General features: G+C 52.7%; 1 protein-coding gene across 3 annotated transcripts; it reads right to left on the bottom strand.

Moving 5' to 3' along the window:
- Positions 1–709: 709 nt before the first annotated feature.
- Positions 710–26990, bottom strand: LOC146543133 (carboxyl-terminal PDZ ligand of neuronal nitric oxide synthase protein-like). 3 transcript variants are annotated; one of them, XM_085239165.1, is made up of 12 exons: positions 26505–26554; positions 24207–24278; positions 21199–21325; positions 6993–7085; positions 6278–6336; positions 5569–5677; positions 5324–5465; positions 4881–5041; positions 3978–4145; positions 3408–3573; positions 2967–3315; positions 710–2447 (listed from the first exon to the last, which is right to left on the bottom strand). In XM_085239165.1, the coding sequence occupies exons 3-12, from the start codon at positions 21211–21213 to the stop codon at positions 1958–1960; spliced, it is 1752 nt and encodes a 583-aa protein (XP_085095291.1). In that variant the 5' UTR covers positions 21214–21325; positions 24207–24278; positions 26505–26554; the 3' UTR covers positions 710–1957. The 3 variants fall into 3 exon arrangements, with proteins under 3 accessions (XP_085095291.1, XP_085095290.1, XP_085095289.1); XM_085239164.1 differs by lacking the exon at positions 21199–21325 and having other exon boundaries at positions 26228–26990; XM_085239163.1 differs by lacking the exon at positions 21199–21325 and having other exon boundaries at positions 26505–26989.
- Positions 26991–27695: the final 705 nt, after the last annotated feature.

Below are 27695 nucleotides of genomic sequence, written 5' to 3'. Positions count from 1 at the left end.
GCAGGAAGCACAATAAGCATGGAGCTGGACATGCCCCCTCCCTGCATGCCCCCCCAGGCAGATGGCTGCTTGCTTCCATCCCCTGGGAAGGGCACCTCTCACCTCTTCTGCTGGAGGCTGCAGCCCCTCCTGGTTTGCAGGACTGGGTGCTGCCTGGGGATGTGGTGCTGCAGGTTCCTGTCCCCACCTTGATCCCACCTCCTGGAGCTCTCCTTCCTTGTGTGCCCAGGCTGAGCTTGGTTTGTGGCCCAGAGTTTGGTTTGGGAGCAGAAACCAGGGAATGAAAAAGGGCAGTATGTGCACTGGGGGCTGCCCCGTCCCATCCCGGAGCCCAGACCTCTTAGGGCGGGCTGCAGTTGGGGGCTGTGGGGCAGTGTTGGTGCTGTGTGCTGGCAGGGGATGCTTTGGAAATGGTCCCTGTCACTAGTGAGGAACTTGGCACCCACATGGCAGTGTGTGGTGACATGAGACCTCTTGTCACTGTGAGGGGGAGCAGCTGGGACTCACAATTGCACTATGGCTGTGACAGTAGGGGGATGCAGGGACCCTCCCTGAGAGGAGTGGGCCAGGGATGGGGCTGCAGCTGCCTTGACTCCTGGGTGGGATGTCACTTAACTGGGAAAACTGCAGCACCAAACTGCCTAGGAGCACTGGGGCTGGGGAATGAGATGCTCCCGGGTGAGTAGGGCAGAGAACATGGCACCAGCTCTGCAAATTTGAGGCATTTATTTTCTTTAAAAGTCAGTTACCAAACTGCAGTGTACTTTATTTCCTAAGGAGGGGTTGATCTGTCTCTACCACACTAACACGCAGCCCAACCACGGCTTTACAAATCCACAGCTCCCATCATGTGTCCTCAGCAGTGCTGGTGGTGCCACGGGCTGTCTGTCATCAGCTCCCATCGGCTCCTGATCAGCCCTGGGCCCCACAGTGCTGTGCTGCTGAGGTCCTGTCGCACTCTGTACTGGGACAGAATGGCTGCTCTGAGCCTCCATCTCCTGACTCTTCCCCAACTCGAGCCTCCAGCACATTCCCAAACCTCCTCTTGCAAACAGTGATGGAGGATCACCTCCCAGGGTCCCTCCCCAGAACTTGCTTCAGCCTGTGCTGATGAGGGATGTGTGGCAACACCAAGTATTGCCTTGGCTCTCCCCACAGGGCTGGGTTTCTCCCTTAAACCTTCCATCTGCAAACTGAACCCCAGACATTCATGCTTCCAACTTTACACTGAACCATTTCATAACACCCCAACACGACAGAGCAGCCCCAAAGTGCTCAGAGGGGTGTGCATGGAGCACCTGCTGTGGCACGGGGCTCCCGACTCTCCCTTGTAGGCAGTCATCCCATACCAGCCTCTTGTAGGGCAGCCCCAGCCTGCGTGCACAGTAGGTGCCCCAGCATAGGAAAAGGCACCTTTGGAGGGAGGCAGTGGTGGCATTGCTGCACATGGACACAGCAGTGGGGCAGCGAAGCTGCTGTCTCCAAAACAGGACCGGTCTCAAGGCAGTGAGGTGTCTGCATCTCTTCCTCCCAAGACCACTCCACCACAGTAGGGTTGGGGGATGCAGTGGGAAGGATGTGATGGCCCTGGGGCTGTCTGTAGCAGCCAGGGATGTAGTAATGAGTGGGATCTGTGCTTCTGCCAGGCAGCAGAAGTGGGAGCTTCCTGGGACAAAGACCAACATGGCACGACTGACCAAGGGAAGGACAGAACACAAAAGGGCTGGGGAAAGCAGGAAGACAGCATGAACTGGTGCAGACTGGGACAAGGGCTGACCAGATTGCATTCTGTGCTGCAGCCCACACGTAGCAGGAGAAGCTGATGCATGGAGCAGGGACAGCGAAGGGACCTGACCCAGGAAGGGTGCAGGAACCCTGTAACCCCAGCGTGCAGGGGGAGTGATGTGGAAAGAGCCACTGGGACTGCCTGTCAGCCAGCTGCCAGTGCTGTGTCCGACTAAGAAGGGACCCCGCTGGGCCCCACAGTAGTGTCCAGCTCTGGCTCCAGCAGTTCATCTTCTGAGAAGCTGATGTGCAAACAGGTGTCATCTGCAGGGGAGAACGGCAGCGTGCTGTCCGTGGGGCTCAGCAGTGAGGCCAGGTCCTTGCTCAGGGCATCACTGGCTGTGGGATCATGGATGCTGAATAGAGGGGACGTGTGCCCATTCTCTCCAGACCTGTCTTTGCTCAGAACACGTTGGAAGGTCCCAACAGAGAGGGGCTCTGCATTGGCAGCAGCGCTCCGTGCAGGAGTCCTTGCCTCAGGGTCCAGGAGGGTGAGGGAGGTGGCAGTGATGCTGGTGAGGCCAGACACACTGGGGCTGGGGAGGCTCACGTGGGCAGTACTCTCAGGCTTAATGTCCACTTCTAGGCTAGGGGAAGTCTTGCTTGACCTCTTGCGTAGGATAGGTGGTGGTGGGTTGAGCTTGGGAATGGGCTGCTGCCGCCTGGGAAGCAAGAGCAAAGAGGAGGTGATGGGCAAGGATTTACCTACCTGCACACAGGGCTCAGTCTAGCTGCCCTGGGCTCTCCAAAAGCCAGATGCCTCTTTGGGTGTCTTCAGTGCAACCCACTGTTGTGTATGTGGGAGCTGGGGCGTGCAAGGGATGCAGTATTGGCTGAGTTGCTCCAGGGAACAGGAGCAGGACAGCATCCCCCATCCCTGTTCCCATGTGTGCACACGGTGAATTCCACCCGGGGCTCTGCCCTCCTGAGATTTGTCTGCGTCAGCCAGCATGCCCGGCACTGCCTGTCCCCAACCTGAGCCGTCCTCTGCCAAGGACACAGCTCTCCCTCCCATACCCCAGCAGCTGCAAGCGCTGCTCTGCCCGGTGCTGTTGTGCTGCTCGGGGCTGGCGTAAGGTTCATTTTCTACACGTTAGCTGGCACGGTGCTACGCTTCGGATTAGCGCTGACAGGGGCAGGGCGCTCCTGCTTCGGCTGCTGCATCGGCCGCGGAGCCCCACCTGTCCTCGTCCTCTCTGTCCGCGTCCTCCGCCTTCTGCCTGCCGCTCCCGCTGAGCAGCGCGAAGTCGCTGACCTCGGAGCCCTCCACGCGCCGGCTGAGCCCCTCGTGCCCCGCCGAGCCTTCGGCCCCGTCCTTGCTGCCGAAGCAGGGCCCGGCCCCCTCCAGGCCGACCAGGTTGAGGTAGGAATCCCCGGCGCCCAGCGCCGACGGCGAGCGGGGAGCCACGGGACTGCCCAGGACGCTGGCGGGGGTGGAGGTGGAGGGCAGGGCGAAGTCCAGGCTGTAGTGGTTCTTGAGGTTGAGCGACAGCGACTGCGCCAGGGACAGGTTCTGCAGCGAACGGTCAACTGCGGGGGCACAGAGAGACGAGGGGCGGTGAGGAGCCGCGGGCGGCCCCGGTGCCGGCGGTGCCCTGTGCCCGCTCCCCGCGCTCGCTCACCCGGCTGCCGCCGCTGCGCCCGGCTCTCCAGCGCCTTCAGCTGCCGCACCAGCAGCGAGACGTGCTGCAGCAGGTCGCGGTTGGTCAGCAGCAGCTGCCGCACCCGGGCCTGCGCCTCGATGCGCGCCGCCGTCTCTGCCGCCAGCTGGTCCTTCAGCAGCTGCACCTGCGGGCGGGACGGGGCTGCGGGGCCGGCGCCGCCGGAACCTTCCCCGGTTCCCCCGGAGCCTTTCCCGGTCCCCCCGGTTCTCCCCGGCACCCGCGAGGCGCCCCCGCTCCCCTCTCTGTCCCGCGGCGCTGCGCGGCGCTTTGGTGCCCCCTGGCGGCCGCGCGGTGCTCCGCCTGAGTCGGGGGATTGGGGCCTCGGGGAGGGGCTGGAGGGGCAGCGTGTGAGGTGGGTGGGAGGGGAGTCTGTCCCCACGCCACGATGGGAGTATCACTGGTTTGTAGGTTTGGTGGTTTGTAGGGCCGTCGCTGCGCAACACGTGAACTCCCCTTTACCCAGCCCAGCCCGGCTCTACAGGGAGAGGAACGGGGCCGGTGCTGCCCAAGGAAAGGTGGGATGTGTACCTGAGCCACTGCCACCTGTGTCTGCTGCTGCTGCTGGAGGAGCTGCTGCTGGAGCAGCTGAAGGCAGTGCTGGGAGGCCAGTGGGGTGATGGAGGCCGAAGAGCAGGGACTGCCCGGGCTGAGCAGCTGCTGTGAGCCGGCTGGGTACAGGGAGCAGCTCTCAGAGTCCTGGTGAAGAGACAAAGACATGGTGAGAGGATGGCTCAGCTCATACTGGGGTTGTTCAGACAGTGGCTCCCCGGGTGTTTGATGGAGCCCCATGCAGTGACCCAAGGATCACAGCTGCCTACACAGCCCTGGCACTGTATGAAGCCAGGTCAGCAGCGCATCTGCATCTAAACGGAAAGGCACAGTGAAGCCCTGCCTCCTGAGCCAAGGAAATAAATCCAACTGAATGCATTTCATCGCAGCTGCTTGCAGCCAGGCCCTGCAAGCGATACAATTGTGTAAAATGAAATAATGCCATTAAGGCAGCCAGGAAACACTCCCTCAAACAGCTCTGCAGAGCAACTATTCATTACGGCGTGTCCACAGCAGCACTAAGCACACCCTTAGCCCCTTTGCAGCAAGGGCTGCCCCGAGGGATGTTGCTGGTGGGGGGAAGCAGTGAGCTGCGGCTGCTGCTGGAACATGGCCAAGCAACTGCTGCAGACCAGACTAGACACCTGCCTGCACGGCATGAAAATGCCCCTCAGGAGGGACTCCACTCCCACTCCACCTGTTACCTGGATGTTGCTGTCCAGCCACCTGTGTGGCATGGAGCAGGGTTCTGGTCAAGTGGTGCTGCTGTGGGGTTGGGGACAGCCAGAGCAGGCACCGGAAAATCGGGGGTTCTCCCTATAACTATGAGTAAAGGGACAGAAACGGTGACACCCCCACCCCCACTCCCCCCCCGGCCCTTACCTGGCAGTTCTTGTCCTTGGAGCCTTGTCCAGGATTCAGTGTGCTCAGCTCGCCCCTGGCAATGGGCAGCTCTCCTGCTCCCCTCTCAGATACACAGATGCCATCAGAGTCAAGGCCAACCTCGTCCACATCTGTGATCTTGGAGCCCTTTATCTGATGCACTTAAAATGAAATGGAAAAATGAACCAAAGCCCCTCCTCTGCAGGACCAGGGCTCAGAGCAGGACTGACATGACAGCCCGGGGAGAATGGCCAAGGCTTGCTTTAGCCTCCACCTCCGTGGGGCTCAGGTTGGGAAGGTGCCGGATCAGCCATGCCCCCAGACCAACGGGACATGAAGATCTCGCCATCGCTGCAGCTGTCCCATGAGGACACATCACTGCAGCCTCCCTCACCCCGACGCACCTCTGCTGCCGCCACTGCCCAGGCCCCACAGAATGTCACCTTCAGATGGCTGCTCCTCCGCCGACTTGTCGCTGGCACCGTCTGCCTGGCCGTCGGCGTTCTGCAGGGCGTGCTGCAGGCTCAGCTTGTGGCACACCTCGAAGGCCTGGCCCACCGTGCGCACCACACGCATGGCCTGGCTCTGCAGAGCACACACGCCTGTCAGCCCTGTGCTGGGGTTCAGGGCGGCCCCATCACCTCCCGGTGCCCACCCAGGCTCTGGGCATGAGTGTGGAGCACCCCACCTTCTTCTTGGATTTGAAGACGTTGCACCTGAAGGAGTTGTTGGCACCGTCCCTAGCGATGTAACTGAATATTTTCAGGTCTTGCGAGTCGTGAGACACATAGAAGATTCTGGGGGAAGAACAGGAGGAGTTAAACATGTGTAAGAAGTGACAGAATTCATGGGCTCCTCTGCTTGCTAAGACCCAGGACAGAGTCCTGCTAGTTTGCTTACCATTGCCACCAAGCAGAGGAGCAGAGGATACCTCTGGATGAAGCCTCTCTTTTCCAAAATACCCAGAGATCCCATAGCAGGTGCTATGGAAAGTCAGTGCTATCCTACTACATCCTGTACAAGCTATTCCCTTTGAGAAGTCACGCCTTAGCATCAGGCCCTTCTTTAGGGACTCACAGCATCCAGTGAGCCACACGTTACAGGCAGACCAAGGAAGCCTGTGTGTCCTCTGTGTTCAAATCAGAGAGCAGTTTGGGTAGAAGGTACCTCAGGGTCACTCAGTATGACCTCTGCTTGACGCAGAGCCAGCTTCAAAGCCAGCTCAGTCAGTCTCTCTTCGCTGGCAGAAATGTATGGAAAAGATTCCCACCAGCAGTAATTTTGCGACCTCAATCATTTTTTCATGGGGTTTAGAAAGCAAGCAGGATACATCTGGTTCAAAGCATCTGATCCAGATGGGTGATCCAGATCTGGGTGTGCAAAGCCCTGGCACATACCTGTACACGGGATCGTGCATCACCACCATCTTGTTCTCATCCCACGTCCACTCCTTTCGCTGCAAGCACATAGCAGAAGCACAATTACTGCGGATCACAGAGACCCAAACTCCACCTCTCCCATGGGCAGGAACCACGGAAAAAGGCACATCTGTCCCCAGCCAAGGGCAGGGATACAGCCCAACTGCATTAGCAGTGGCTGTTTGGTCGGTATCTTGGAAGGAAATAGAACTTCTTTGATCATTTATCATATCTGGTCATCTGATCATAGCCTCGAGGGCTGAAAGCTGTCCTAAAGATTAATTTATAGCATCAAATATGCAGAGGATTAACTCGTTTTGTGGGACAAGGCTCTGAGTGAGAGCTTGAGGAGTGGGGGCAGCTGTGGGCTCTGCATAGTGTGAGCAGGCATGGGGCTGCACAGCTGAGAAAGCCTGCTAGTTAACGAGGAAAAGAAACTGCATTTCCTGAAAGCCTTACGTCTTTTTGTAGAAGTCATCCTCCCACAGTGTAATTTCCCCACCTTTCTTCAGCAAGATTTTGTTATCATTTTTTATGTGTATGTGGGGGTGAACATTTGAGGCTTTTTCTGTTGAAAATTCTGTGTGTTTGTTAAAAAAAGGCTGGTTTTGGTTAGCAGTCCGACTGTTCTGAGCAGTGATGCTACTCAGACAAGGCCAAAGCCAATGCCGTGGCTGGGCAGGAGGAGCCTCACCTTCTGCTTCTTGCGCAGGATCACCTTCACGCCATCCACAGACACAATGATGCTCACCTTCTTCTTCTTAATGTTCTTGGCTTTGAATTCATACTGATGGGAAGACAAGCAAAGGTTAGAAGAGACGTGGGACTGGGAGGGTAGCTGAAACTGCGGCATTGTCGGTGTTCTACATGGAAATGTTCTTGTGTTTAATAGCAGGGTGACAGTGAGGGGCTTTGGATGCTGGTGCTGGAGCAGAACCACCATCCCAGGTAACTGTGCAGGAAATGGCTGGGGACTGCTAGTTCAGACCCTGGAGGAATTTCCTGGCATGCAGGTACTGAAGCACCTTGCACAGCGCGGTGAGAACATGCAGCAGTGTCTGGCTCGGGAGGTGGCCCTGGCAGCACACGTCATGCAGTGATTTATGGCATCTCTGGTGCCCTTGTATTTCAGTGCTGCAGTGCATGGCGAATATAAAATCACTTCTGAATTGAGGGAGGGCCAGGTGGGTGGCAATAACGCAATTATATCTGTCATGGACATAATCGCATTAACCTCGGTGTGCTCAGTATCTCCGGATAAAAGCCCAGTTTCTTGTCTGCAGGTGTCTGCAGACTGAACTCACCTCCATTTGTGCTGAAAAAACTCATGGCTTTTAAATGCTGCTTCTGATGATAACTAAGAAGAATGGCAGAGCCCCTCTACTCTAAAGATGTGTATTTACTGTACTGATCCCTGCTGGCCCCACTTCAGGCACAATTTTCAGCTTCCAAACAGCATTTTGACACCCCATGTTTTTTGCAGTCCCTATCTGAAATCCAGCTTTCCTGGGCCAGATCCTCAGTTCACCCACACCAGCACATAGACTTGACAGTGCAGCTACAGCACATGTGATCCCAGTCTGAGAGGTAGAGTGCAGACTGAAGCTCACCTACACTGTGTAATTAGACACCTAATTAGCAACCTTATCTCTTGATAGAGTCGGAGGAGCCGCAGGCAGTGATTGAAACAGCAGGGGAGCCCAGGCAGCTCCTCTGGGAGCCCGGTGCTGAAGGACAGTGTGTGGTGCTGTGGGTGCATTACCCAGGAGCTGCAGAGCAGAACATGGTTCTCAATTCCCCAGCACCCATTGTGAGCTATACTGCCTTGCAGGCAGAAAATGGGATGGCTATTCACGTGCATCAGGCTTCTGACGGTATTAGACAGACCCCTGATTAAACCACAGCCTTTTGAACCCCACGTGAATTATTACTTGGAGTCAAGCTCTTTAAAAATCTATCTACAGTCCCACTGTGCATGAAGCTGGAGCTAAATTTGCCATATACGTATTTTATTCATAGGCAGGGGTGACAGCGATGGGCGAGGAGGTGGCAAGCAGGCATGCAGCATGGTGCTCAGGCAGCCCGCATCAGTCCTGCAGCAGAGTGGGCTCCTCCAGCCCCTCGCTGTACCCCAGCTGCTCCCCCCACGCAGCTTCACCAGCCCGCGCTCAGCTCTGCCAGGCCGCTGCTCCTCAGCTGCTGGCACGAATGTCAATAAAACCCAGAGAGATTGTTCTGCCCGCTAAAGAGCTATTTATCCTTCTTTGTACACAAATGGCTGGGAAAATACTAGCCGAGCTTTCCAAGAAAGAGAGAGTAATACAGTATATTTTCCCCTTGTAGCAACAGGGGTGCAATTACATTCAAACAAGGCTCTTTAGTCAGAGTCTTTAAGCGAAGTCCAAGTCTGGGTTTTGCAGGATATTTTTTCTTTCTATGTTGGACAGAAAGCCAACAGCCGGGAGCAGCAGTGCACAGCCGGGCTGCCAGGAGCGCGGAGGAACCTCCAGGAGGTACCACAGCACAGCCCGACTGCGGGCAGCCCCAGAGGGCACCGCTGGCTGCCAAGCCCTCGCCATCTCTGCATGTAGCAAGCAGATGGGATGCAGCTTCTGTCATCTAATGGCTGCCTTTCCAACAGAAGTCAGTATTTTAATAAAACGTGACTTATTGGACAAAAAGTATGAAGTAATGAGAAAAAGCAATGCCAGGATAGTGCAGTCTCTCCTATGAAAGCTGTCCCAGGTGAGCATGCAGCTCCCAGCTCACCTTACACTGCTGCCACAGAGCAAGCTCTGTTCACTGCATGTATTTCCTACCTTTGAATTGCTTTACTTTTTTTTTCCAAATTTGCAAACGCAGCAGTGTTCATCTCTGCAGCTTTCTGAGTTTCAATAGTTATTCTCTTGCTGCTTGTGTAATCCTATGAGAAAAGCCTCTCTAGATGTTAAGAAATCTGGAGCTGCTGCTATAAGTGGAGAATCAGTGGGCAAACCTGGCAATTTTATTAGCTATGGAGACAAGAGGGGACATTTTATAAAAAAATGCAGGTCAAAAAAGGGCACTGGATCTCATTTAATTTAGCAACTTCATTAATTCTATTTCTGATGCATCTGACCTGGAATACTTTCTATTTTTGCTTTTAAATCCCTGTGTTCAAGTCTCTGCCTTTCATATGGTCCCACACACTGCTGGCATGTAATATTAACTCACCCAAGAGCTAGAGACTGTATGACTGGAAATGTTAATGGCACTGTGCAATGCATATTTCATCTGATAATTCCACCCAAGCAGAGATAAATTACACATGCAGTTACCAGCTTCCATCTGCTGATGAAAGAGATGGGCTAATGCACATTTGAAATCATGCGCAGTTTCTAGCACTATGAACTTGTGTGAATAGAGTTATTCACAGAAGCAGTTCTTAATGTGATTAATTACTGAAGGTATCAGGGCCTTCGTTATGCAAGTGAAAACTGTCAGAAGGCAGAGTTGGCAGGTCCTGGAGGTAGACTTTGTCCATGAAGTGCACCTTCCCTATGAACAACGGAGCGGAAGGAACAGCCCTGAGGGAGCTGCAGGAGCCAGGACCCTCCCGGAACCTGGGGCAGAGGCTCGCTGTGCTTCTGAAGCAGGAGAATCCCTGCTGGAAGTACTTTATGCACGATGTCACAGGTCTGGTAATGGCCTGTTTCTTCCTGCAGCTGTACATTCCTCAGCCAGCCCAGGCTGCTGTCCAGCCCCGCTCCCAGTGACGCAGTCCTGGCACTATGGGCAGAGGAACCTCTGCTCAGCTCTGCTCCCCTGCAGGAGGCTCTGCGGGATCCCTACTACTGCAGCAGGTCCTTGTTTGGACCAGGACCCCGACCCCACCATGCCAAGAGGCCTCTCCCCATCCCATTGCAGCCTGATGCTGACTGAGTGCCATGCTAGGAATTCATCCCATGGCAGATCCAAGTATTTCAGGTTAAGGAAGGTTATTACCATCAAATCAAATTGGCCCGAATGGAATGGGAACAGGGTGTTATCTCAACTTCTGTTTGAATTATTGATGCTCGGAGGGCTGCTGCTTGGGAGTGACGCCACCATCACCCCATGCGCTTTCCTCTCAGCAAGTGCAGATTACTTTGGATCTGACAAATAAGCCCTGTCAGTTCCCATACCCTTTGTGCCACTGGCTGTAGCTCAGCCTTAAGTCCCACCAGAGAGGCACTGCATACCCTGCTGCACACCTTTGCCAGGACACCCACACAGGTCACCCTGAGCCCCGCAGGCTCTGTCTGGAAGCCGCTGTCTCCTGCCCTTCTCTTTGCTCCTCCTGGAAAGCCAGGACCACTGGAATCCTCCGCGGGGCCGCGGGGCCATGGCTGGTCTGAATGGGGCTGGGCATAGTCTGGGGCTGTGCAGAGTAGCTGGGCAACACGCACACAAAGCCCGGCAGGAAGCGGCGCGGCCCAGAGCGCACCTCCTGCACACTGGAAAAAAAAGAATTTATGGTCCTTGGAAACATAAAACTGCCCAGGGGAAAGCAGAAACCAAGCAGGGAGTACAATAGGCAAGGAGAATGCTGGCAAAGTACCCAAAGTCCTTTTTTTCTCATTTAAATGAGCTCTTTCCCCCCAGCCTGCACTCTGCAGGCGCAGCAGGCCGTCCCCGCTGTGACCTGGGGCCGGGCGCTGCCGGAGCGTGGCAGCAGTGCTGACATCCCTGACCGCAGCCTGGGCTGCAGACTTGTGCCTGGCCTCAGCTTTGATCAGTGTTGGTAAGGAGAAGCCTGTGGGCCAGCCCTGGGTGACCGATCCATGCAGCTGCTACATGCTGCCTGGAGCCACTGCACCCTGCGTGGCAGTTCTGCTTAGGTGCAGGAGCTGGAGACAACTTGTCAAATATCTGTGATGAAAGGATTTATGGGAAAAGCCAGTCTGTGACTCAGTGTTTCTTCAACATACCTCATCCAAGGTATGTGAAAGTGTTTCCTGGCCCTGGCTTAGCCCAGTAGGCAGGCGGTGGCCAAGATGGGAGATGGGAGCAGAGATACAGGCACATTTTTAGAGGGGCAGGGGATGGACTCCAGGATGATGGGCCCCAGCACTTGGCTCTAGCTGGAGGCCAGCCCTCCTCAGCTCCTCCCCACACCCACTCATTGCTGGGGGGCTCTCTTGGCGAGCTGTGCTACACCTCCGGCTCTTCTCACTTTGACAACTTCACAGTGACCAAAGTGTCCACAGGCACAGGTTTACATTCATCTAAAGAAGTGAAGAAAGCTAACAACTGCGCTGCAGCTTTCTGCCCTGACCACAGGTCACCTCATGGGCCGTTAAGCTTCTTGTTTCTACCTGGACAACACACACCAGTACCAGGATCCTGAGGGCAATAACAGGCCTTAATGGTCCTGACCAGCCCTACCTGGAGCCTCTATTCACACCCATACACAGGGTATGTGGGCTCCATTTAAGCTCAGCTCTAGGCCCTCAGCTCTCTCTGGAGCTCCAGTGAGGGTATGTTGGTCTCTAGGCCTGGTTATGGACCTGCTGATCCTGACTTCCCAATGTAGCTTCAGCAGGCTGAACTATGCTGCAGGTTGGGAAGGGGTGAGGGATGAAATCGCAAAAACCCTACTTAAGCTAGCAAAGTTTTTGTATTTGTAGAGTTTCCAGTTTGGCACTGTCAGTGCAATTTGGGTGGGTTTATGCTGCAGCTCTCTGCAGCCATGTGCATCCAAAGCTCTCGGCCAGCAGCAGGGCACTGCAGCTGTGTGTAGTTGGTTCCTGGCTTAGTTCATAAATGCAGCTCCTAAAGTACCCTCTTGAAAATTGCCTGTATTTGGGAAAGGGTATGTGAACTTGGCCTGACTGCTCTTAATTCTGGCTCTGGCTATGTTTCAGCTCTCTGCAGGGATTTAGGCATTTTCTGTCTCTTTTTATGATACTTCTTAGGGGACCATGGTTTCTGGAAGAAGCACCACCAGGAATGCTGGGCATGCCTGGCCTGGCTGCCTTGTGCTAACTCCTATTTTGGCTTAGGAGACAATCTCTGAGGCGGTTCATGTGAGTGAAAACACAAGAGTGCTCGAGGTCTAGCAATAACCACATCTAGGGTGCTGTACCACATGCCACTCTCCTGCCAATGTTTTGGAAGCTGCAGAGATGCAATCTGTGGGATCAGGCTTTCTGAATGCTCCTTCCCAACAACAGCTTTCAGGCTCCAGTTGTATTAAAAGGAAGTGCCAGGTCATTGCTTCAGCTCGGGCAGCTTGTACAGCCTCTGCATCACCTTGCAGACACCATCATTCCAGGATTCTGTCCCTCACCCTGGTGGAGTGAGGGTCCATGGAGAAATTGAGGTAAACAAGCACTGTTTGGAAATACTTGTTTTCAGGAAAGGAGCTGTATGGCTTAGCAAAATGTGTCTGACAATTTTCTGCTTTCATAAATATTCAAAACCAGCAGCACTGGGAGCTGACTAATCTGAAGGCTTTCCCTTGAACAGAGCTTTCCTTTCCCCACATCTTTTTCCAGACATAAATTCTGAGCCATAGCTTCTCCCTAGGATGGGCAGATGTTAGCATGGGAAACTGAGGCAGGATGATTCATCAGGAGTTCACCTGGCAAGTCAAGGCAGAGCAGAGAGCTGAAATTGGGAGTTTCCAGCACCCACTCATCGTGAGCCTTATACATCGCCACTGCACAGCATGTGCAAACCTGTGGTCATCTGTGAGGCTGCAGACCCCACAGCCCACTCAGCAATTTCAGAGCAGCAAGGACCTGTCCCATGCTGCTATGGGGGAGGCAGAGAGAAGGGCTGCATTTATCCATGCTGGCTTTGCTTTCTCGGGGACAAATTGTATCCCTAAGACATCTCCAACTGTTGGAGTTCTAGGAGGCCTCTGATGATAGCGTGATCTTTCCATGTATAGCAAAAGCAAAGAGTGTGGCCAGAGTTCAGCTGTTCCTCTAAGAAAGTCCAGTGGATGTGGATCAGTGCACCCAGGACTGAGAGCAGAGCTGCTGCAGAGGATGGGAGCTGGTGGGATACAGGCAATGGCTCTCACTGGGGTTTCCCACCTCTGAAAACAGCCAAGCTGTTCTGGAACAAAGCTTCTTTGCCTGCTTCTTAGAAGAAAGGCGGGATAAAAGCAGCCTTTTCATTGCTTCCTCCCTGTCAGAGATGCGATGTGCTGAGCCCCATCCTGAGGCACACAAGCAGCCACACAGTCCAGTGCAAGGTGACATCATCTGGCCTTTGGTGCCTCTCTGACAAAAGCACCATTGTGTGACTGTCACTTCCAGGAGCCTCCTGCTGTCCCCAGGTTTAATAGGGAGCTTTCCCACACACAGCTATTCTGCCCTTGTCTTGCCAGCTCCAGTTCATAGAGAGGCTGTGTCCCTCCCTACCTCTATTCATTTACGGGAGAAAACAAATTACCTTTTCTGTCTGCAGCGCTACCCATCTGCAAAGGGGCTGGCAGCTGGAGGGAGAGCTGTGTGACAGTCAGACTCATCTGCTGGCAGTGATTTGCACTGGTGAACACCACAGCAGCCCTGCAATACACCTGTACCCTGGTGTGAGCCCCTGGTGCCTGCAGCGTGCAAATGTTTCTGTTACTGTGCCATGCTGTCCTTCAGCAGCTGATCAGAGCATCAGCTCTTCCCTGTCTTAAGCTTGAGCGTTTAATTAGTTTCAGTAATGAAGTAGTGTCTTAGGACTCTACCCCCAAGGACTCTCATGTACCAAGCACTGAGTGTACATGAACGTGGCTCTTATCCCAAAGCTGCTGAGCTACTACAGACAAAAAGTGCTAATTTCATCAGAAGCAGGTCATGTTCACCTGAAATAACCCTTAGAAGTGAAATTGAATTATACACTGAGACACCTACAAGTAATTCTGTATTTCCCTATAAACAACAATGTTGAGACCCTGGCAAAGGTGGTCTCCTGTTCTCTTACATGCAGTGTTTCATATCCTGGTTGCCCTCTAATTGGTGCACAGGACAAGAGGCAAGTTAGAATTGAATTCTGCCCAGGCAAAAGCAGCTGGAGGGGGTGGGCTGAGAGAGCTGCACTGTATGCTATAATGGAGAGGAAGCATCTGTGCTCCTGAGGCTCAGTGCAAGGCAGGTGTCACTACGGAAGGCAGAGAACAGAAGGCCTGTGTGCTCCAAGTGATTAGTAAGTCAGCCCCTTGCTCCCAGGAGGGTCAGGTATCCATCCTTACAGCCTCTGTGACTTCTGCGTGCTGGGTAGAGATGACATGCTGCTTGTGTCTGTCTGGCATATTCTTATCCAAGGGAGGAGAAGGAACCTAGTTTACTGTTGAGAAAATCTGGAGAAGCTACATCTGCTCGGCCAACACCCTCTTTTGGCAAATACTGCAGGGAGGGACCATCTCCTGGCTTCTAACGTGCTATCATGCACTACGTGCATTTTGGGTGCTGTCATCCTGCCCTGTGTCTCATGGTTTCTGCTAGCCCACTACTAGAGGATTTAGCATTTTCTTTGCGTATCTGCAGCAGATGTAGGAAGCTGGACTTGGCATCTCTAGCTTTGAGCAAGGAGAATTCAAGCTAGAATGAGGACCTGACCTCCATTTGCATTCAGAAAAAGCACTTGATTACAAACTAGACCAGAATGAGAATGTGAGGGATGCTGAGCTGCTTAATGTGCTGCTTGGTGCAGACCAGGTTTCATGCCTCATTTGCTAGGTGCAATCAGGCTTCGTTCTCTTTCATTGCAGAAAGCCCTTTGCTAGCTCAAGCCCTGGGTGCAGATGAAATGTTCCATTTCTCAATGCCAGCTACTTTCATGAACAGCCTTGCCATATCCTGGTCTGAGAGTCAGGGACTGAAATAATCTGCTTTATTCCCACACAAGGAGCCTTTCCTGTGTGGCTGTTAATACTATCAATCTCCAACAGTTCCACTTGAGGAAACACTTCTCACAGAAAGCCCAGAGCTGCGAGCCTCCAAGCACTGCACAAGTCTGCATCTGTGAGCACCAGCAGTGCAGCAGCTCCACCCAGAACAGCCCATTGAGCTTGGAGGCTGCCAGCTGCCGCAGGGCCACAGAGGCCATGCCTGTAAGGTCTGTTTGCAAAGGCAGCGAGCAGTGCTCCCAGCTGAGCAGCCTGCCTCCTTAGAAAAGCCAGCAGGCAGGGCTGCTGCCGAGATGTGGGTCGTTGGGGATTTTCTGGAGCACGCCATTCCGGTTGACTTGAGAAGGATTTAAAATTGCCAACAGACTGTAGTGAACCTTCTCTGTGGAAGAGAAGATCTCTGATTTCTTAATATCTCCACAAAATTATATTCTTCCATTTGGAAACAAGACTCTTACTAGATGAGAGGAAAAACTCAATGCTAATTGTGTCATTTCCAAAACTCAAGAATATTAAGCTGCTCAAGGACTCTTTTAGCCTCAGGGGAGCTAATGAGGTTAGTGAATCATGATGAGAAACACAGCACTAGTTCAGATAGCTTCTGCTGCACTCGGGCAAAGTAGGCAGAGCTTAGAGCAGCACGTGGGAGAGGCTGGACCTGGCAGCATTCCCTGCTCCCAGCTTCACCTGCCCTGGGCTCGAACACAGGGAAGCAAGAGAACGGGAGATCAGCATTACCTCAGGCAAAAACGTGGAAAGAATCCAATGTTTCAGGTCTGGAGGTTTAGGCCTCATAATCATTAACTGCAGGAAGCTGCAGCAGGACCAAAGCAGCCCATGGTGCCCTGGGGTCTCTGAACCTCCGTGCTTTGTGTTGTGCAGCAGGTACAGGACAGAGCTGTCCTACTCAAACCAAATGCCCTGATGCCATGTTTCCTGCTCGCTGCAGGGGAGAGGGCAGGTGTGTTTATGGAGTCTCTCTGATCCCTTAGGAATGGCTGTGTGAAAGCCCTTAAAGGATTTAGCAGTGACAGAAGGCTGGAGGAAGGGGGAAGTGATTCAGGTGTCCTGAAAATAGTCTGGCAATTGCCAGTTAGTCCAAATAACCTATCTGGCCCATGGAAACACTATTTAGAGAATGTCTTCCTGCTCCCTCATCAAAGTATCCCAGCCCCCAGGGATTCATTCGAGATTTTTATTCTGTGGATTTATCATTCAGTTATTTGGTGAAAACATGAAGTAGCTTGTCACAGTATTGTGTTAAGCAGCACGGATTCAGTTTGCCTTCAGGATGCATTTAGTATAGAGCTAAAGCAGAATGAAGGAAACAAACATAACCAATCAAGCTCTTGTTAGCAAATCTTATTCTGCTAGGCTTAGTTTTGCTTTGCATGGTGCCTCAGGACAGTGATCTATACAGTACAGGGAGTTTTTATACTAGACAAGAATCAGGACAGTATCTATAAAGGAGCATCTATAAACGCACCCATCCTTGTGGCATTAGGTACAGCCATTCTCCCACACAGACACTCAACCTTAGAACCAGAAAGGCTGACAATGTGCACCCATAAATGCATGAGTAGAGCCTCCCTGCCCTCCCCACACCATGCAGGCACTCCATGCCGTGCTCAGCCCCAGTCTGTGTGCCCTTGCCCGCACAGCTGTCACTCAGATTAGGGCTCCTCCTCATTAACAAGCTAATCCAATCTGCTTGCTACCTCTCTGGTTGCCATCTCAATTGCAATTTTTCAGACACCAATAACGAAGCAGCTTTAAGCCAAGGCTGATTACACCAGAATGTAATTTGAAAGCCATTACATTTCATCTCTGTAACACTCCAGAAGCAGTAATACAGTTGCTCTAAAAGAGACTTTATTTCAAACCAGATAAAAGCTTTGCAGAGATCTCATATGCTGATATTTTAGCTAGCCAATTCAAAAGCTTTTGTGAAATAACGGTAATAGAGCCACTTTATTTTACACTTAAAAGATACCTGCCTCAATGCCAAGATCTAACATCAGACAGAGTCTTGTTCTGATTAGTGCTAACATTTTAATTTAGCTTTTCTCCAACTGCTGATTTCATTAGCCTTCAACTAAGCACCAACCCATTATGACTCGTATGCAAACAACATGACTGTGCCTCGCTCATCCTACCCCTCATGGAGGAGCCATCCAAGTTTCAGCGCTCTCAAAAAGGCACTCAGAGGTGATTTGCCTGGAGATGGCACATTTCACTGACTGATCCCCTCACCCATCTGTTGTCAACCATATCGGTGTGCTCTCTGAGCAGAGTATGAGAGCTGAAGCAGCGACAGCCACCAGTCCCTGCTGGCAGACCAGGTCATGATGCGAGGCCAGAGAAAGAGCTCTGAGATGTCCTCCATTCCATCAGCACAGTCACAGCTAACCCTGTCCAACAGCTCAGCAATGGCAGAAAACAACTAATTGCTGTCCTGTGGCAAGAAGGCCAGACACAGGGTGGGTTGCGGACAAGCAGGTGCTGGGCTCTCTCCAAAAGGAGTTTGTTCTTCTCCTCTCACAACAAGTGGAGCACAGCCAGCTCCCCACCACAGCCATGCAGCCCTGCTTAGGAACAGCGTGTGTGCTGCCATGGCAAAAACAGCTCAACAGGAGCTTCTTCCCTTTGTGCTATGGCAGTGCAAGCAGCAGAAATCAGAACAGGCTCAGGTTAGGCCACAACGTGGCAGACTGAATTCCTCCAGGAAAGCAGCTGCTACATTTTTAAAGCCAGTGCTTCAGCTTATGAAAATTAAATGTTCCATACAGCTAGTAAAGCGGCATGTATATGAGACGTGCTTGAGCCTGTCAAGGTGACCATGGGCTGGAGGCTACACAGAGAGAGGCTGAGCAAAGCTCCACAGACCCTCATGACACTGCTGGGCCTCTGCTGCCCTGCTGGTGGGGCTGGGCAGCCATGAGAGCCCCTGCGTTCCTTGGGCCTCCCTCAGAGCCCACTCTATGCTCCAGGCTCTGCTCAAGCTGCACCAAATAGAGGAAAACAAGCTAATGAAGCATTAGGGTTAAACTCAGCTGCAATTAATGCTTAATTACCACCCTGAAAACACTTGCTCTACTTTGCCAGGGCCTAGAAAGGTAAAACCAATTAGCTTAATCTTGTGTGATAGAAACCTTAAACTGCCTCTGATGACTTCTGGGAAGGAATCCTGGGAGTACCTGGAGGAGCCCTGGAGCTGAGGTAGGTAATGGTGGGCACATCCCTGTGCTGGGCACTGGGTGTATGGGAAGGTACTGTGCACTATGCCATCTGCTTTCTATGCCATCTAAATAAAGCAGGTATCAGGTAGTGGTATAGACAAAGCTGTGTGGGCTGTTGGATAGAGAGATAGAGGTTCATGAAGATGCAGAGAGTAGGCAGAGGACAAAAGCTGTCTGTGGTCTCCTGTAAATCTCTTTCTAAATGAAGTCTCTGGTGTTATTTTTCCAGCTAAGTTTTTGGTGTGGACTTGCAGCCTCTGGTGAGGACTGGCTATAGCCTGATCATGTCCTGCCTCTGCTTTGGAGAACTGCCAAAACTCATGCCAGGCTTTGTGCAAAAGTAATGAGAGCAGGTTTGTACGTGTCACATCTGCTGGGCTAGGACACCTAAAACCACTGCTCTCCTCCTCTGAAGGCTATAGGCTTCATCTGCTTTGGATGCAGTCCTTGCAAGGTTCTCCAGTGAAGGGAAAGGTGTTCTAGAAAAAGATCTCTTGGAGCATACTTTGGTGTAGAATATGCTGTGCTGTCCTTTTTTTTTTTTTTTTTTTTTTTAATGGGGAGAAGGAGGAAGAGAAGTGCATGGGCTTAGGGGAAGCCTATCTGAAGAACTCCTCTCATCTTTCTGTAAGGCCTGATGCCTGCCTTTATGTTTGTCAGTGTTGATTGGACCCGTGGTCACAGCACGGCACCATCTTCTACAGTACAGTTCATCAGTGAATATCGCTGTGTGATGGCATTATTTATGTAAAGGCCTTGTGTGAACTGAGGAGGCCCTGCTCTCCTGACAGCTCTCTTGAAGCACCTACTGCATGGGACGTGGCTACCAACCTAAGTATGGAGCACTTCCCTCAGCCACAGCATCAGCTGTGTCCTTAGATGGCTTGGGCTGTGCTGTCTGTTTGGAGCAAACCATGAGATGCTTGTGTTTTACACTCTAAGTGTGTAAGAACTATCACCCATTTTTCCTGCATACTCTTGTAAGTGAAAGGAGGGTGTATGGCATTCTGAGAATTAATGGCCAGTTTGAAGACTGTTGAAATAATTTAAGACATTAGCATTGTTTTCTTTCACAGCCCAGGGCTGTCATTAGCTGAGCACTTGGATGCTCTTCCAAAGAGGCTGAAAAGAAAAGCCCTCCAGGAACTGCAGCAGAGAATGACTCCCATCCAAAACCAACAGATCCTGGCAAGCAGCTACGTAGGTCTATAGCAGGGCAAGCATTCCACCACTGCACAGGGGAACCTTTACATGTGAGCCTGTGCTTCAGCTGCAGTAGAGCCAACCATTTAATTATAGTGGGAGAGGCTGCAGGGATTAACCAAGAAAGCTGACCACTGTGAGTTCAGCTTCTACTTTTTTTTGTTTGTTTGTTTTTGAAGCTCAGCTTTGAACACAGTAACTAAAGAAGAGCACATAAGCAGAGAAATCTATGCAGCAGCAATCCCGGCTAACTTCTCTTCTGCAGTAAGAAGGGAGTCTTCCTAGGGAAACTGAAGGAATCGCATTCTAAAAAAAATACTATTGTCAAGTCAGTCAGACATCTCTACCTCTGGAGTCCCACCACTCAGAGATAAATTAAGCTGAGATGGCTGAAGGCAGCCACCCTGTCCTCCACCAGCTGTCTGCCTGGTTCCTCCATTTCTGTAGCAAGAGCAGACAAATAACACCTCTATTTGCTCCCAAACCACTGCTGTTCACAGCCCGGCATGGCTCTCATTGTGAGCTGCCCAATGAAGTCCACCCAGCCCTCAGACTGGGAGCTGCACTGGCGCAGCAGAGGCAGATCCCTGCTCCTTTGCTTTACCAGAGTCTGAAGGACTCTTAACTTCCACTCATCTGGATATAGACTGATGTCATGTCACGCTTCAGCTACTGGCTGATATTTGGCCAGTTGATATGATTTACTGTGTGGGTTGGACTGAACTTTCTCCCTAGAATACTGTATTGACAAAATGCTATACTGGCAAAATGCTGAGTCTATGTTTAAGAGCATGAGTGCAGCAAGAAGAATTAGGATGAGGGTGAGGCTGGAGTGAGAACCTGGTTCTCGTGCCAAGGAGAACTCAGGCCTTTCAGATGTGTCCTGTGCTAAGATTTATAAATATTTCCATTGGCATACTGGACTCTGGGGTAGGCTTCTCAATTACATTAAGCCTAAGAAATATGGCAGTTAACTGAAGAAACAAGATTCCTGCCTCCTGTTTGTTCATCCTGGTGCTTGGATGGGCCCAGCACCAGTAGCCTGTTCCCTTATGAAATGATTAAACTGAATAAGCAGCTCAGCATCTGGCTGTTTTCAAAGTGTTAATTCCTGCTCAGGTCTCAGATAGACCTTCCAAAGAGCCCTGAAATTTCTAGGCTTTGTAAAATCCTAAGTGCAAATTCCAGAGAAGCTGACTCTCTGCTTTGGAGGTAATTAAGTGGAGTGACTGGGGGCACTGCTGGCAGTCTGGTGTCTGTGGACACCTCTCCTGAAGGCTCTTTGGACAGTTCAAATAGCAGCACTGCAGGCACATTCCAGCTGGCCTTCTCCAGTCAGTTTTAGTGCTGGGAGCTGAGGAAAGCGTGCAGATGTTGCAGTGTTAACCCTTCACATAAAGCCATCCTTTCCACGATCTCACAGAGCAAAGATTTTGTGTGTGTTTTGCAGAGCTCATCCCTCCCCTGAGGCTGTGCCCAGAAGCATTGTTAGTGAAGCTTTCCTGGCACTGTTGTTCCAGTGTTGCCAGTGCTCCAAATCTCCAAACTTCAGTGAGAGCCTTCACCTGGCTAAGGGAGGAACTCACCCATTTAGCTTTCATCTAATAGACAGCCAGGAGCAGAGTATCCAGGGAGAGGGTGACCCTGCTGAATCATGGAGCTATCTGGGCCCTCAAGGATTTCACGTTCTTTCCATTAGCTGCCATTTGAGTTCTGCAGGAAGAAAAGTCTTGTGTTGTAGATAAGTTCCTTAGAGTGCTGAGAAAGCTCAAAGATCTGCAGATGAATCCACTCCAGCAGGAACCCAGCGCTGGCATCCTGGCTTCAAATGCAGGAGCCCCAGTGGGTGCTGCCAGACACTAGCCCTGTGTGGCATGGGCCAGCAGCAGCAGGTGTGGGTGCTGCTCGGGATGCTGCTCACGAGCCGTGGGCACTGGCTGCACTGTGCAGGGAGCTGGGCTCCCACAGCCACCACCTGGAACCTGATCTGCCTGTCAGAGCACAGTGTGCTCATTCAAGTAGCAAACTAATTTCATCACCTCCCCTGTCAGGGCAAGAGGAGGTAGAGAGATTAATTTGAGCTCAAAGGATCATATAATACCATGGTAGCAGTATGCAACTAATAATCCACAAGGAGGAATTGCAAACATGAAGTTGTCTAGCTCTACATAATGGGGAGCTATGACCAGCAACTCCTCTGCTCCACCTTTTGCATTTGCATTTCCTCTAGTGGGAGCACAGAATGTGATAAGACCAGTCCTGAAGCCTGCAAGCAGACAGCTCTGCTGATGTGAGAGAATCTCACCTTGGCTCCTTGGCATAATTCATATGCAGCTGGCAAAAGAGCCCAGCACAAAACCCAGGACAGTAAGGAGCAGCCAAGGAGTACGCTTCTCAAGTACAGCTGCTACTTCTTTCACCCTCTGTCTCATCTCACTCACAGCACAGCTCAGTGCTAGGTAGCTCTCTTCTTTTCCCTGAGGCAAGAGCCTTTAATCACAGACTGCAGACCAGCATCAGAGGCAGGAGAGAAGGCAGCAGCAGAGCCTGTATTAGTTTACTATTGAGCAACTAGAGTAACCAGCTCTGTCAAAGGCTGGAAAAAATGCAGGGCTGGGACTCCTCATCCTCCTCCCCGCTCCCTTTTGGAGCCAGGGCTGCCCTGTGCCCAGCTGGTTGCCAGCTCTGCCTGCTCCCATGTCACAGGGCATATAGGGCATCAGAGGAAATGTTGTGCTAGGGCTTGTACTGTGCCTCTTTTCTCTTCTGTTCCAATAGAGAATTCCAATTGAACACTGGAGCGCACAAAGGATGAAAGCTTCAGCAGAACATGCCCTTGCCAATGCTTGGCAGAGCTGTGGCAGCCTTCTAGCTCTCGCAGTGCAAACAGGCACTGCCACCTACAATAGGATGGTGGCAAAACACTAGTTTCCACCAATAGCTTCTTCCAGTGTTTCCTCCCAGTTACAACTGGTGCTGCTGAGAGTCCATGGGAAAAAACTCCAGTAAAGACCAGGCCTCTGCATGCAAATGAATGCTACATAAATAACCCCCATCTTCCCTCCGTTCCTAAGTTGTGTACTCTGTGCACTAGAATTCCCTTCAAAGACCTCCCAGTTCATTCTTTATGCTCTAATTAAGGATCAGTGCCAATTAAGTATCTTCAATAGAGGAGCATCTTCCGCTCAGCAGCCAGGAAGTGTCTGAATGAGATCCTGCTGTACAATGCGCACATGAAAAGGGAAGCCCTCCCTTCTTGGAAAGGGCTTCCAAGATTAAAAATCCAGTATAGAATACAAGATGCCTGCTTTAAAAATATTTTGTAATGAGATTAATTGAGGGCACACATGAATGCAGAGTGGTTTGTCACATGCCTTGTATAGCACCCGAGCGTGTTACCGCATTGCCAAGGTGCTGAGCTGGACCCTGTGCCATCCAGGCAACAGCAGGTGTGAAAAGAGAGTGTAACACTTTCTGGAAACTGGTATTATAACAATGTCTGTTTTTTCTTGCAAGGGTTAAAGATACTAAGAAGCTACTTTTCAGATGAAAACTTAGTGCTATTTACATCTTCAGTAGTCGGCACCTTTGCTTCCTGTTGTTGCTCACCTGCTCTGTAAATAACCAGGCAGCTCAGATTGCTGCCACGCTGCTCTGAGAGCTGTGCTGACGGTCTGAGCAGGCACAGGCAGGAGAACAGCATTTCTGAGCCTGGCTAGAGATGAATGCATCAGTTCCCCAGCCACTTGCAGGCTACATTTAAAAAGCGCTTTCTAAATGAAAATTAGATGGTTAAACACTGTGGGGGGAAGGGCAGGGAATGGGATAATCCCTTCAAAGCTTTAAATGGAAGATTCGCAGACCTGCTTCAGCTGATGTGAGACACATGAACAGCCTCTGATTTAAGATGCATGTAAAACTTCAGCCAGGCACAACAGCTGCACGGCCTTTTGGGGCACACGCATGTGAAGTGGTTATATGTGCAGCAGATGCAGCCACACTACTCATCACTGCTAAATCTGGTGACCGTTCACGGGCTGCTCTGAAGAATAAAGGAGTAGAGGAGGAAGAAAGCAGACTTGATGAGAAACAGGAACTGCAAAACTGCATTGGAGAATGGGGGAAAAGCAACAAATTATTCTGTAAGCAGCAGAATCCGCAGTCTTGCCTAATGGGATTTACATCCATAACATCTGCCAGGCCACTGATACTCCAGTATATAATAACATAAAGTATCTAGAATTGTCAGTGAATTGGAGTGCTTTTGTGGAGCAGATTGTGTACAAGTCCATTTTTGTACAAAGACTGGGCAAAATAAATCTGAGGTTCTAGGAGCATCCCCATACCTGCTTGGCAGAGGCTGGTGTCTGTGTCTGGGCTTTGCTACCAGTGATCCATCTGCAAAGCACAGGGGGCAGCTCTGTCCTGATATGCCTTGGGAGTCCCTAGGGAGGCACTACAGTGCTGACTGCTGAGATCTGAGCTGCACAGAGGAAGGGGGAGGTGGAGGAAAATGCAGAGCAGCGCACTGCAACCATATCACTCCATGAGTGTAACCTTTATTCTAGGTGAGGTTCTGTGCTTTTGGACTTACCCGAATCCTTCTCATGGCTGCCACAATCTCCACGCGGCTGCTGGGCCTGGGTACGTCCAAGCTACCAATGTACTGAAAGACAGAAGGTGAGATGTCTGTAAAGTAATGCACGAGTTAATGGTGTAGGCTTCTTCAAAACAAACAGCATCTGTTGTTTGATGAGTCCCTGCTCAGTTAGAGTCTTTGGCTCTTTTTAGGGACTTGGTAGGAATACCTGCTGTGGATAATGTTACCAAACTCGGGAGGTGCTGTAGGGCTCTGAATCTGGGGGTGACCCCACTCAGGTTCTGGGTGTGCCTCTGCCTGTGCTCTGCAGGGCAGTATCTGCTGCTGATCAAACCACGGTTCTGTGGGTCTGAAAATGGGACCGTGCATCCTTTGTCACTCCTCCCCAGTCTGTTTTTAAGAAGCTCTGAGCTGCACACACACAGAAGCTAGCTGTCAGGACACACAGTGCAGGCAGCAGCACCCCTTGCTCTGGGGCTGAAAGGTGAGACAAGAGGTGGCCATGGGTCTCCAGCACCTTTTTGCTGCCAGCTGCCTGCTCCCTCGTGCTGTGCCAATGTACTGTGCTGCCACATGGATTGCTAGGGGAGTCCTGCATGCAGGCAGCGTCCTGCTGCTGCCCTTCTTCCTCCCAAAGAGGAACAGCCCTGCAAACATTCAGTGCAGTAACATACACATGAACAGAGCCCGCATTGCTATGGGGCTGTTCTTGGGAGACCACCACTGTTATTGACAGTTCTATTTTCATTTCTCTGCTGTCACATTTGTGGCTTGCAATGGGTTTTCACTTGAAAACTTTTGCATAGCAGAGATGAGAATTTCAGAGATGAGTTCTCCTGGCTCAGTATTTATTGCTCTTGTATCTGCCTTGAAACAAACACCGCAAGCAATCTGAAAGGTCATCCGTTTCTTCTGATGCTTTTGCAAAAGAGCATTTTTAAGAGCAGCCACTTCAGCCGTGCCCTTTGGTAAACCACAGGAGATCCAAACCACAGCAGCCAGAGCTGGAGGGCAGTGGGGAAGGAGAGCAACCAGAGCTCACTGTGCTGCACCCTTTCGGTCCACAAGCAGCAGCTCTGCACGGCCGCACACCCCACACCTTTTGTCCACCAGCCGTGTTGTGAGCAGCCCTGGCAGGGCAGCACTGAGCGGGCACGTTGCTAAGGCGATGTGCGCCCATCTCAGCCCTGCACACTCAGAATAGCTCCGGTGCCTGAAGCTGTCAGTCTGAAGACGCCCGTTTCGCTCAGTTAAAGGCACAGCCCACTCGCGCTGTAAGAAGCAAAACAAGGATTTTTCTTCTCAGTGTGGTGTGTGGCACAGCGAGTGTTAATTTAAATTAAAAGAAACCAAAGATTGTCTTTCTCCACTAAGGTAGAGGGGCTTTTAAAGTATGTGATTACCTGTCTGCTCAGATCCGTCCTATATCCTGCTTAAGCCTTACAGTTCTTTTATCAGGAAAACCAAAATGCACAAAATCCGTATTTCAAAGCTTTTATTTGAATATATTTCCCTTCTTCCAGCTCAGCAGACACTGATTCCATTCCTAGTCAGTATTGGCCACCTGCACATAGGGGCAGCAAACCCCAAAGCTGCTCCAGCAAATGCAGCTCTTGGTGCCAGGGGATCGGTCGTGCGCTGCCCGCACAGTGCCAGCTCTGCTGAAGTTGCTCACTCGGTGGTGGTGCAATGCCAAAACATCTTTAATGATCGGTATGAACTTTCTGACAGCGTCCCTATTTCTGAACCCCCACACCGTGTGTGTGTGTGTGTGTAAGTGCAGCCCTTCCCGGCCACGCTTTTCGCGTAGGGAACAAACAGCTCGGATGCCCGCTGGGTTCTGCCGGTGGCATCGGAGCCGGGATGGGCTCCCTGCCCGGGGGGCTGCCCCGATCGGTTCTCAAATGAGGCACGCGAGGAAGCGATAGACACCTTAGAAAAGATTAGCAGGAAGAAAGGAAGGACCTGTTTGATTGATGTTAGGCGTGAAGCTCTCGCGGTTGCCTGGCGCTTACCCTTAGGCCCGGCGCGCGGCTGCAGGGTGGCTGCGCTCGGGCGCTGCGCCGGCGGGGCGTAAAGCGAGCCCGGCAGTGGCGGCTGCGGGGAGCCGCGGGGCGATCGCCGCGTTCCCGCGGGCAGCGGAGCGGGGGACGTGCGCGGGCTTCGGGGTCGCGGCTCCGGCGGACGGGGCGCCCGCATCGCACGGCGCCCAGTCGGGGCCGCCGCCGCCGGGGTGCCGCGCCGCCGCCCCGGGCGAGGGAAGGCGGGGAGCGGCGCCGGGCCGCGGCTCACCTTGGCCTGGAAGTGGATGCCGTGCTGGAAGGCCTCCTCGTTGTGCAGCGGGACGCGCGAGTCGCAGCCATCGTCCACCAGGTTGTACCGGTTCTTCACCGGCATCGCGGCGGCGGGCGGGCGCCTTCAGGCCGCGGCGGTGCGGGACATCCCCGCGGGCATCGCCCGGCCCCGCGGCCCCCGCCCGGCCGGAGCCCCCCAGCGGCCGGGGCGCGGGGCTGGCGGAGCCCGAGCCCGGCCGCGTTTTGAATGAGCGTCCGCGGGAGCCGAGCGGGGCCCCGGCCCTCGCCGCAGTGCCATTGGCCCGAAGTTCCCTCATGTGATGCGGGGGGCGGCCGCCAGTCTCGGCCCCGGCCCGCCCCGGGCAGAGCCCCGCCGGGAGCCGCGGCCGGAGGGCTGCGGGGCGCTCCGTGCCGTGCGGGAGCTGCGGGGCTTCGGGACGCGCCCGGCACTCAGCGGCGCCCCGCGGAAACGCGCTGCGTTAGCGCGGCTCTGCCCGCCGGAGCTGCCCTGGCCGGGCCGTGCGGGAGCTGCGGGGCGCGCGGCTCGGCGCTGTGAGCGCGGGGCTGTGCGGGACGCCGAGCCTTGCTGCGGTGCTGGCGCCTCGGCTGAGAGCTGCAGCCCTGCGCTGCGAGAGGCGCTGGGGATGGAGTCTCGTCGTGATGCGGGGTTTGCTGGGTTTTGACTATTTATGTCACGCTACATTGTTTCAGCAGCACCCGCTCCGTTTCTCTCGTTAGAAATTCTAAAGAGACGGTACAGAATGGGCTAAGATCTCCCTGCAACTTCTGTGCACGAATGATAGGCTAAAGCAACGATATCTATCCCATTTTAATGTGACTTAGCTTTGTCAGTAATTAGCACGTGCCCCCTATCCAAAGCCTGCTGCTCAGCTGATGTCCACCGACTGACCCAGTGTCCCTTCAGAATTTTTGGCCTTTGCTGTGCACACGGTGTGTCCCTTCCAGCCCCATCTCCGGCAGAGCAGAACCCCTCTGCTGTGCCCTGCAGTGCCCAACATTCCGAGCATCGCTCTGCTGGCAGCGCGTGGAGGGACAGGCACAGACATCTGCACGGCTGTGATGGGAGCACCTGGACATCAGGACATAGTGAGAGAGATATGCTGTGCAGAACCCGAGGGGCTGGGGTGTAACCGTTGCTCCAACTGACTTCTTGTTACACAAATAATTA

This window comes from Meleagris gallopavo, chromosome 19 (genome assembly GCF_905368555.1).
Source record: "Meleagris gallopavo chromosome 19, MGAL_WU_HG_1.1, whole genome shotgun sequence".
Taxonomy (NCBI): Eukaryota; Metazoa; Chordata; class Aves; order Galliformes; family Phasianidae; genus Meleagris; species Meleagris gallopavo.
This window is presented reverse-complemented; position numbering and strand designations above follow the sequence as displayed.

Coding starts and splice junctions, on each gene's coding strand:
- LOC146543133 (XM_085239163.1), bottom strand. CDS start 26,609: ATGCCGGTGAAGAACCGGTACAACCTGGTGGACGATGGCTGCGACTCG. Junction 5,466..5,568: donor TCTTCAAATCCAAGAAGAAG/GTGGGGTGCTCC, acceptor TGTGCTCTGCAG/AGCCAGGCCATGCGTGTGGT. Junction 3,316..3,407: donor GGCGCAGCGGCGGCAGCCGG/GTGAGCGAGCGC, acceptor GTGCCCCCGCAG/TTGACCGTTCGCTGCAGAAC.